Source organism: Denticeps clupeoides, chromosome 14 (assembly GCF_900700375.1).
Source record: "Denticeps clupeoides chromosome 14, fDenClu1.1, whole genome shotgun sequence".
Lineage (NCBI taxonomy): Eukaryota > Metazoa > Chordata > Actinopteri > Clupeiformes > Denticipitidae > Denticeps > Denticeps clupeoides.
The window spans coordinates 5473898-5485560 of NC_041720.1; the positions used below are offsets into that span (position 1 = coordinate 5473898).

General features: G+C 45.6%; 1 protein-coding gene across 20 annotated transcripts in view; it reads right to left on the reverse strand.

Annotated features, from left to right (window-relative positions):
- Window positions 1-4841, reverse strand: part of nrxn3b (neurexin 3b) — a 200985-nt gene extending 196144 nt beyond the window's left edge. For all 20 annotated transcript variants that reach the window (XR_003742394.1, XR_003742392.1, XR_003742393.1 and 17 more), the window contains exons 1-2: window positions 4732-4841; window positions 1090-2130 (exon numbers count right to left, since the gene is read on the reverse strand). Coding sequence is in view for 17 of the 20 variants with exons in the window: in XM_028953699.1 (XP_028809532.1) it covers window positions 1090-1774 (685 nt within the window). In the remaining 3 variants the exon portion in view is untranslated. The remainder of the gene's footprint in view (window positions 1-1089; window positions 2131-4731) is intronic.
- Between the last annotated feature and the right edge of the window lie 6822 nt (window positions 4842-11663).

An 11663-nucleotide genomic window follows, 5' to 3' on the forward strand; every position in this document is an offset into this window, starting at 1 on the left:
GGGCAAATTAGGCATTTCTACTCTCATTATCCCCACTAATTGCAGTATGTTCGCTCCTCTCCGCCGCATAATCAACAATCAGCCGCATCTATTAATCTGCGGGAGAGGCCGCTCCAGCTGGAGGGTGGATGGCGACCCGACGCACCCCACGTTCCACGCCTCCAAAAACGGGAACGAGTCGGGAAACTCCTGGACAGGAATGGCACGCTGGAATTACTTTTGATTCCGTCCACCCCACGTGAAGTGACACTTGCCAATATTCAAGGCACTATTTCTATTTCCATTACTGCATATTTCTATAGGAAACAAGGCTGCTGTTGGTTGGCTTTCTGGGGGGATGGCCAAGCACCACTCACAGTCCTGTCTCTGCTATTAAAAAAAAGTTAAAAATCAAAGATTGCCGTCTTGGAAATGTCATTCCGAATGAGAGCACATATTCTGGACAGCGGAGTCAGGTTCGGGGAGAATTCGGTGCGCATGTACAGTGATCCATGGGCTTCGCACAGCTAATAGAAAATGAGTCAGCAGTGAAAATAATTTCAAGCTGGTCTCAGCACACTGTCAACCCACCCAGCTGAAGGGGGAAAAATAAAACTTTCTTTTCCTTTGTGTTTTTTTTTTTTTTTTTTTTTTTTACATGGGAAAAGTGATGACTAGGTTCTAATGAGATGCCTAGCGTAAACGGCTCTGGCAGAAAGACAGAAAAAAGAAAAAAAAAAGAGCCATGTGTCGGCGTGTCGAAAGCAGCGTGTACCTTCAGGGATCTGCAAATTGTGCGGGTGCAACATTTGACGGCGAAAAAAAAAGAACTGAGAGTTGTCATAATGTATATTTGGACACGTGAAACGTATTACGTCTGGTACATATTTCCCAAACCTGCAGTGGTCAGATCTGCGAGCAAAGCCCTTGTTTCGTTGAAAGATTCACAACGATTCAAACCAAAAGAGGACAATGCAAATGGGTTCGTCAAAACATGTACACTCATACACAGGGCGTGAAAAACCGAATCCCAAGGCGTTTTAATTGAACGCTGAAGTATTTCATAAAACAACGGATTTGTAACTAAGCGCTAATTGATAAATGCCTTACCTTCGTTACAAAATCGACCTACATATCCGGTTTCGGAGCAGTCGCAGTGCGGCTCTCCGTCTGCCAGAGTGCAGCTCCCGCCGTTCTCGCAGGGGTTCTCCGTGCACTGGCCCTCCATCTCCAGACGTACCTTTTGGCTGCCCAGGCGCGTGGGCACCTGGTTGCCGTAGCTGAGGTCCGTGATAATCCCCTTGAACGGCACAATCTCCCTAACCGAGGGCAGCGTCAGCGCCGAGGTCCGAATGTCCTGCGGGACCCCCCCCACGTAGAGGTCGCTGACGATCTTCATGAACTGCCTCTGGGGTCGCACCTCGTCCGCCTTGGTCTCGCCATCCAGCGCCAGGACGGTCCGCAGGTTGTGCCGACTGATGGCCGCGAAATGCCAGCGACTGTCGTTGACCGTCTTGTCGGAGGTGACCGTGGTTTCTGCGCAATCCACGCTGAAGCACAACCTCAGCTTCCCTTCAGCTATGGTCAGGAGCAGGAAGTCGCAGTAGCCGCCGTCGTCGAAGTAGAGCATGAGCGCGTCGGACATGTTGGTTTTGAACTGGAAGTTGAGGTCGCTTCTCGTGCTGGCATCCCAGCGGAGATAGCGAGCCCACTGGCCCTCGGATCCGGAGAACTCCAGGCCCAAACTGAGGCCCAGGAGAGTGCAGAGCAGCAGGAGCGCACAGACCGGATTCATCGTAAAACAACGAACGCCTCCTCGGATTAAGAAAACCTTCCAGAAAAAAAGCTCCGAGGTGTAAAACGAATTAGCGTATTCCCATCATCGATGCGATCTCAAAAAATCAAATCCTTGTGGAGGAATCGACAAGCGTCGATGGCATTAAGGCCGATTACTTTCCACAATCTCAGTTGCGAGCGCAGGCGTGTGACCGTACTTCCAATGGACGAATTGCTCAATGCGAAGCAGCGGTGTTAGACAGGCTGGTCACTCTGGGCTGCCGTGAGACGACTTCCATGGCTTCCATGATGGCTCCGGATTTGAAGCATTCACACATTGTATTTGGGCACGTCTCAGACCTCCCAAAAACATAACTGTGAAGGATCAAGATAAACACGTCAGTCATGACATCGATTGATATCAAATCCGCACAATTAAGAACAGTAAATGTAAAGATATTGAACACAGTGCATCACTTGCCTGTACCTAAACCATTATGTTCAGTATATGACATATTGCATCTAACCATAGTACATACCTTGCACCTTAATCTTACATATTGCTCGGTACGTTACGGGTTACACTGTACCTTAAATGTACATATACACTTGTAACAAATGATCAGTTTATCACATTTGTTTGCCCACTGGTATAGGCACATGTGACACGTGTGTCCACATACCCAATCATTCAACATAAGTCCATGAGCACGTGGTGTAAGATTTTGCTACATAGGATGTTACACCTCTATTAATGGTACAGATACATAAGACGCATTACCACAACTGCCATTTACCCTACTTACCTCGTGTTTTACACTGTATTTAAAAGTTTAGGTAGCTACAAGTAACAAGTATCACCAGTTAGTTACTATATACCATAAACCAGGTATATGTACGAGTGTATTCCACCGTGCCACGTGACATGTACAGATATAATGAATCAAGGCCCTGTAAAACAAAGTGCGACAGCACATTTAATCGAGGGAACAAGCTTTTCAGGTGTTACAGTCAGGGGAGTTCTGTATCGTTTTTCTTTTAAAACAAATTGCACTTAAGCAGCTTGAAAGCGACACAATTAAACAAGCCTTTAAATCGAATGGGGAATTTTAATTCAAGTCGATCACATTTTACACAGTTTGTGCCTCGGTGTATAATTTATTTTATGGATTTACTGGTCTTGCCGAAAAAACAGAGTCTACCGCTGATTCATGCGCCTGTCATCGGTCGTAAATCGCTGGCCTGCGCTAGCCTCCACGTCCGAACAGCCCAGCACGCTGCCAGACGATTTCTAGGGAAACATTAGACTTACGAGAGCCGCCCCGCCCACTCCCTGTGCATTGGGTCTGGCCACGAGTCCACCCAGACAAAGGTCCATCCAGCAGAACTGTTTCCACATCGGTGCAACACAATAGACCCCTTGAACCACCTGCTCTGAATAGTTAATATATAATCCCAGGAAGGGAGCCTCAGTATTGGGTTCAGGTAAGTGATACCCTTGCCAGTGCATTGAATGTCCTTCTGATGGCAGTGACACGACGGGTGGCTTTTGTCCCTCTGCTTAGTCAACTCTGTCAGGAATTTCAAAGGGTGAACAGGCCGCAAACAGCCGAGCTTTGCACAGCTACCAGGGGTTTACTAATAACAAGCAGCCTGCATGATCACTGAGAGCATCCTGCACCCCCACAACCACTACCTGAAACCAATCGCACGGTCAGGCGAAACCAGATAGCGTCACGTGGTGCACATGACAGCTGCCATCACTCCAGCAACAATCATCAAGGGATTTATTACATGTACGGTGGCATTGGGTGTCAAATAATAATGAGCAAACTAATTGAATGGCCATTAGTACTTAAGCCCAACTATTATGTGAAATATAATGTAATACATACATATATAATATAATATTTAAACCCGCCCACACAAATGTCATGAATATAAAATGAGTAAATGGAGCAGGACACTAAATGACCACTGCACCGCCACTAAGCAGCTGGATTTAGGTGCATAGCACGTTCCTACAGCAAAGGTGGAACATCTGTCTTGTTTATTGGCTATTACAGTGGCTATGATGATGATGATGATGATGATGATGATGAAGATGATGACGATGGAGTGCACCCATCTGTGCTTTTTGTTATAGCGACCATTTGATAGCAAAACGTCGTACTATGGAGACTATGGCTACTACGGAGCGCGTGCGGCGCCCCTCCCACCTCTGCGCGACCCCTCCCTCGAGGGGCCGGGCTCCAGTCAGACCCGCCCTCCCTACCCCAAACCCCGCCTCCCAGGGGAGCCTTGCTGAAGAGGACAGCTCAATTTGGACGTACATTCTATCCAGATAATTTACAATCTGCAAATGTGTATCTTTAAAACACTAGATATCATCTGAAAAAACATAATCTATATCTTAAAAAAATATAATCAAGATATAATCAAATAAAAATGTATTATTTAGCGTAGGTAAGGCAGACACTAACACCAGGGCTTTGATAACCCCCTTATAATTTTTTACAATTGACTGAACGTCAAAAATGTGTGGAATTAAAAGTCAGTTTCGTTTTTTTTAAAAAATCTCCGTATTTTTCTTACGCACATACACGAGCACGGAGTCACGCATCCACGCAGACACACTCGCACTCGGTCGGACCGTTTCGACGCCGGAGCCCCGCTGTCCAGCCGCATCTCCGGCGCGTAAACTTTATCACAGGAGCACGCGTGTCCTCTGAGTATTATAATGTGAAATTTCTATCCGCGTCCCACAACCGTCCCACTATCACGCACCAAATTACGCGTTAAACTTTAATGCGCGAGAGAAAGACGAACGTTTTCTGTCTCCGTCGTCTCGAGCAGGCTGCGTTCGCTGAAGACACTCGTTAGAAGTCCAGTAGTACGTACATTTTTTTTTTCAGCACTATTATTATTATTTTTTTTAACCATGCAAAATAAAAATAAAAAAAAACGCGCTTTTACCTTGAAAATCCCGGTGTTGCGTGGACCCGCAGCGGCGCGCGCGGAGAGGGGAAGCTGCGCGTGACACGCCGGGCTGGGGGGTGACGCGGAGGTGAGCGCGCGCATCCCCGCGCGACTGACGCGGCCCGCCGGGCGCCGGCGCTCGCGAGCATCGCGGCCACGCCCCGCCCCGCCCCGCCCCGCCCCGCGTCCCGCCATTTAAAGGGGCGGCAGCACGAAAAGCGTTCAGCTGGGTTCGTTCTACTGACGCGCGTGTTCGTGAAGACCGGACCTGACCAACTGAGGTTGCCATTTACGGCGTTTATCAGACGCCCTTATCGAGAGCGACTTACAACCAGTAGTTACAGGGACAGTCCCCCCCAGGAGACACTCAGGGTTAAGTGTCTTGCTCAGGGACACAATGGTAGTAAGTGGGATCTGAACCTGGGACTTCTGGTTCATAGGCGAGTGTGTTACCCACTAGGCTACTACTACCCTGGTATGGCCAGACCATGCCTTACTTCATGTCCTTAACCCTGACATCTGGACTCATCAGACCGCATGACCACGTTGCAATCGCCCCAGAGTCCAGTCTTCCTTCTTCCTCTCTAATTCCTTGCGTTTCTGTACAATTAGCCTCACTAGCGAGTGGCTTTCTAAGTCCAAGTCCTCCAGGTTCTTGTTGCTGTTGGTTTTGCACTTTATTGTATGTTCTATAACTGTGAGCCCCAATCCCTGGACAACACAGAAACAGTAAAAGAAAAAAAAATGGAGAAAGCGGTTCTAGATGTTACTATACTATAAAATGAGCCAAGCAGATTAAGGGATCACAACCTAGTACATTTACAGCATTTATCAGACGCCCTTATCCAGAGCAACTTACAACCAATAGTTACAGGGGACAGTCCCCCCTAGAGCAACTTAGGGTTAAGTGTCTTGCTCAGGGACACAATGGTAGTAAGTGGGATTTGAACCTGGGGCTTCTGGTTCATAGGCGAGTGTGTTACCCACTAGGCTACTACCATCCCATGGTAGTCCCATGGTATCCCATGGTATCCCATAGTACCTAATGGTGATAGTATTTTAGCGTACTGTCCTGCACATTAGTGGTGGCCTATCAGGTAAGGAAGCAGACACATAACACAGGTCCCCTTGAGCAAGGTGCAGTCCCCAAACACTACTCCCAGGGCACCTTTCAGGCACCTATCGGGGCAGTGGTGGCCTAGCAATAAGGAAACAGACCCGTAATCAATGACAAAAACAATCAATTAACTACAAGCTTTCAATTAACTACACTTCCACTAAAGTGGTAGCGGGGGGTTCTTACGGAACCTAATGTGTTCTACATGGGTTCGTGACATGTAAAATGTGGGATTCTGTCTTAAAATTACTATTTTAAGAAATCAAACATGGTTGTTCAACGCCTAAGGTGAACACCAGATGCCGGGTGTGAACAATAAAATGGCTCAGGAAGACCAAGAGCTCCAGGGAAGCAGCTAACACCAGAAAAAAAAAAACACCATTGTGGTGCACTGCGACCTCAAGGTACCCCCACAGACTACACTCACTCACTAGTTCAACATTAAAAAGAAAAATAAATGAAAAGAAAGCTATGCACGCACTGCAGCGTGACCATTTTACTGGAAAAAAATGAAGGTGCTGTCCATGGTGCTGAACCTTTGCTTTAGCAGGGTAAAATGAGGCCAATAAATGCATCGATGAAAACATGAACAGATCTCAGAATTGTTTAAACAATAATGTTTTTTAACCTTACCTGTCAGTAACATGTGAAAGTGTTTGTGTGTATCTTTAATTTCTTTCACTGAATTATGATATTTTTATTTTTATTATTTATCTTATTTAACATGGGGACACACATACTTACTCTAATCTCCAAGATCCAGGCATAACCAGAGGGGCAATTTACCCCAGACCCAGGAGACTGTCTAGAAGACCGGCCATTCCCTTGCCTGCTCAAATGTGGAACTGGTGCATGTTGTTCTAAAACACTTTTTACCCCAAGGGAGGGGTATGGAGCTGACCACCCTCTGCCAAACTGCAGTTGGCATCAGATTGGCCCCTCCCAATAACCCCTTAATGTCTAAGTGCAATTAAAATTGAGGAGTGGGCACTTGCCGCACAGGGTGCCCATTCAGCCATTCAGTGTGCCCAACCCCAAGGTCCTATATGTATGTATAATGACAGGGTCAGTAATGGGAATGTCTAAGTTGTGATGAAGAGGGGACAGAGGAGAAATACATCCGCTGCACCCCAGCAACGTACCTGCACTTCAAGGCCCTACGTGTGTTTTGATATGATGGAGCCTCATAGGCATCACAACATTAAGTCTAATACTTAAGTCTAAAAGTGTTATTAAGTCTAAAAGTGTTTTTTTTTTTTATCATTGTGATACACAGCAGCACAGCACACAGTGACACAAGAAATGTGTACCCTGCATTTAACTCGTCACCATTAGTGAGCAGTTGGCAGCCATGAAAGACGACCGGGCAGCAGTGTGTGGGGAAGGTACATTGCTCAAGGTGACCGAAGTGGCACCTTGGCGGTTACCTTACGATTACGAGTGCGCTTCTTTACACGCTAGGCCACCACTGCCCCAGCACCGTACTGTGCATAATTGGCGCACTCAGGCAAGTAGTCAATAAAAAGACGAAGCTTTTTAACCAAAACTCACAAACACTAATCTGAGCCACTTTGCCTCCTGCCTCCGAAATTATCCCTGCCTGTCAACGGTGAGGAGATCAGAGCTAATCTTTGCAGTGGCATATGAGGTAGCTCCTACAGCCTAATTAAACAGGAAAAAGATAATGAAAAGATCACCATCAGCGCTTAATGAGACACACACAACTCTTTAGGGAACAGGCAGATAAAGAAGGAGCACACCAACATGCAGGCAAACACACTCACACACACACAGTGACAGTATGGAAACGATGTGCAAGTACAGCACATGCACAAATTTGCACAGTGTATGCTGAGGCATGGCTGCACAATTCCTTCTTTACATGCGTCAAAGGACTTCAGTTCTTGTATGTGTGCGTAACATGTGTAAAGACACTCTTCCTCTGACATGGAAGTTGAAATTCCCCTGAAATTCCTCTTGTAAACAGCAGCCATGAAACAAAAAGAATTTCCCAAGACCCCTGAGATTGAGGATTTGTATGGCTTTTCACATGTGTAGAGATATGTAGATAAACTGATCAGATTGTGAGACATAAGGCATTACAAAAAAAAATAACTAAGACACATTTTCTTTGATCGGGAACAGTCTATTGAAGCTCTGTTTCTGTGGAAAATGTTTCTATGGCGGAAATCGGTGTGAAACAGCGGGGAACTGCTCCTATTTGCATAGTGCATTTCGAGCGTGTTGTTGAGCAAGTGCTTGCATATGCAGATGCACACATGCAGGACATAGTCGGGCTCGAATACATTTATTTGTGTCACTGTCATCACAGGAGATGATGTGAAAAATGAAAATCTGGTTTTAAAAGATAAACACAGACTTCCATCATGAAACAATTAAATGGCTTCATCGGCTCAACCACCCTTACTCGGTCGACTGAGGCTGATCACTTCATTACTGCATCATGCATCGCCTCAGCCCCGCCCACAGAGTTCTAACCTGGGTTTGCTTTTCACATTCTGAACCGATTGTTGAGGCCTGATTTTTAGGCCAGTGTGACCCACAACTCAGCATATATGCTGAACCCTTTGTCCTTGTTTAAATCCTGTCACCGTGACCAGCCAGATCTGTATTCCCTGTGTCCACCATAGTTTGTCACATTGCACATTCCCTTGAGCAATCCAGAGTTTAAGTTTTTTCATTTTGTTTGGCTATTTTTGCACAGAGCACACAGTATCCCGCATCTGAGACCTCCCTTGCATGTGACAATGACAGTTACCAAATGTTTCTTCGCATTCTTATGACATAGTATATTCTTTACTGAAGTGGGAAAAATAAACCTTTTTTCTGCTTGAAACACATAAAAATGTAGTAGATGTTGTAATGCAGCCAGCCAGTAGGGGCACTAGACATTTTGTGGCTTCACCTTTCCTTTTCCATTTTGCATTTATGCCCTTTCTCAGACGCCCTAATCCAGACCAACTGACAGTCAGTAGTTACAGGGACAGTCCCCCTGGAGGCAATCAGGGACACAATGGTATTAAGTGGAGTTTGAACCTGTGGCCTTGTTTTTCCTTGTGGTGCAGAAGAGTCGGGTGTGAGGGGCGTCAACTGCAGGGCATGTCAATGCCCATTGAGACATAATGTATGTGATATTGGGCTATATAAGAAATAAAGGTTGTTGTTGTTGTTGTTGTGCTTCATAAGTTGTACGCTACAACACGCTACAACCATTTAAAGACCATTTATATGGTTGTATATGTGTGTATACTGTATACATCATATTTGTATATTAACCATGTTACTTTTTTTAATTACCCTTGCACTCATATATCATATACAGTTAAAACAAATGGTGTGTGTGTGTGTGTGTGTGTGTGTGTGTGTTAAACAATGAAAGAGAGAGGGCACATGTAAAAGCAGTGGGCAGGGTCTCACTTGATTTATTCTTTGCCAGCCTTTGTTTGTCGCCCGGTTCTCAAGCTGTGGGTTTGGATGGCAATTTTCTCCAGGGGTACAGAGGCAAGGAGGAAGAAAGAGAGCGACAGCAGCACCACACCGACTACCGCAGTGTAACGCCATGAGAAAAGGCTTCCGACACACTGGATCTGCAGTGTAGCAGCACACCACCTGCTGCTGGCCATCCATTATCCATGAGATCCCAGACCTGGTCTGTAAACAGCACAAGCCAAACCACAGATGCATTCACATCACTGCATTCTGCACACACAACAGGGCCCGTGTGCACACCGCATAACACACTCTTACTTTTAATAAACACCTGTACATGCAAACTTTAAAATAGAGCACACACTACTCAATATTACTCAATATATTAGATGTAGAATTTGATAGAATAGAATAATGATAAAATAAATGGAATTTGTATTTTGTTTAAGTGCTATTTTTAGTTTTTGAAATTGTGTTTAACTGGATTTAGATGGTGGACGTGGGATACTTTTAATAATAAAATACTTATAAAATAATATAAAAAAAAAAGAACCCCTTTACTATAATAACCTTAACCTATTTGACATGGCTCATACAATGTGGGACATACATTATTTCTCATGCCACTTCTCACCTTTGCCTCAGTTCTGCACTTGAGCCAGAGGCTCCGTCCTGGCCTGCTTTGATCCACCCCCATTCCTCAACACATTTGCCTTTGGACATTTGATGCAAGCAGATCCCAGCACTGTGATGGACTTTTATGGGAACGAATGGGCCTTTTACAGCAAAACTGCACATGCACAGAAGCAAGTCAGCATCAAACAGGCCCCCGCTGCCACATGATTTTTTCCGCGGTTAAGTTATTTGGACTCCAGCTGTCTGTGTTCCATCAGAGATGAGGTTGTTAGAGCTGAGCTGATTACGCTCCCAGTGACATCCATTAGAAACCAATCTGGTCAGGTCTGAAGCGCTAGCAGACGAGCGCGTGGGCTAATGAGGTCGCTGGGCCACGTTCACCTCCTGTAGAGACAGGCGAGTGTGTGTCCCCACAATTTGGCCAGCAAAACGTATCTGAATCGGCGAATGAGCCGCAGACAAAGCAAACATACAGAGAGGAGGAGGAGGAGGAGGAGGAGGCCGAGGCAGAGTGGAGAGGCTGAACGCTGCAGCGAGAGAGGAGCGGAGAGTGTTCAGCGGAAATCGTCGGCTCACAGACTGGCCAGTCACCGTGTGTCACAGCAGAGAGACCCGCACTAGGACCCTCACAACCGTGCACCATGCACACACACTCAAACAATTACACAGCTACAGACTGCAACATTTGAGCGAGGTTTATACAGGGTATCGAAATAACATTTCACGCAGCATCCGAAACACATTCGTTTATACAAATAATAAAATGTATGCGAAGCTAAATCACACTTTAAAAAAATTAAACAACTACAATATCTATTAAAAAATAAAATACGTAAGGGATGACAAAGGGGCATAAGACACATAGAGACCCCAAAAAATGTAGGTAGAAATAAGTGTTTGTTTTGTTGGTGGTAATAATTAATTCAGGGTGTAATTCACCCTGCCACTGGACTCCACCCCGGTAACCGCAAGACAAACTCTTTGTAAATCAGCACTTTTATAAATGTGCAAAATTACACAAATATTTCTGTATCACAAACACACATATAGAGGTAAGTAAATGAACATACAAGAACATAACAACAGAAATAAAGAGTGCAAAACGGTGTGTGTGTACAGTATATATGTATGTACGGCTAAAGCTAATTACATGAACATTTTTTCGAGCTGTAAGGTAATGAACCCATGATTAAATTATTAGAGGAAATAATCCAAGGGCGGACTTCTGTTTGCTGTTCCTGCAGGGAAGAGGTGATTTAATCAGGATCATGCGGGACTCGGCGCTGTAACCGGGGAGGCGGCGGTGCCGCTTGTCTCTCCTCATGAGGCGTGTCCCCTGAGTCACTTCTGCTCGTCCACCTGCCGAGTCTGCGTGGCGCGACGCAATGCATCTGCGTAGTTTAACCAGATGGCGGAAGAGGGGGCTAATGTGACTTATAGATGTAAAACACACACACATACACACACATACACACAAGAGTTGTCGTTCTTTGTCTTTTTCAGACACACACACACACACCTCATACACTCCTACAGTACACACAGGTGGCAGGCAGAAATAATTAATGGTGTCCAGGTGCTCGGCTTTACTCTAATTCCCCAATTCCTTCTCTCTCTCTCTCTCTCTCTCTCTCTCTCTCTCTCTCTCTCTCTCTCTCACACACACACACACACACACACACACACACCTGCCCCTGACTAGAATTCTGTTCTGTCTAGATTATTC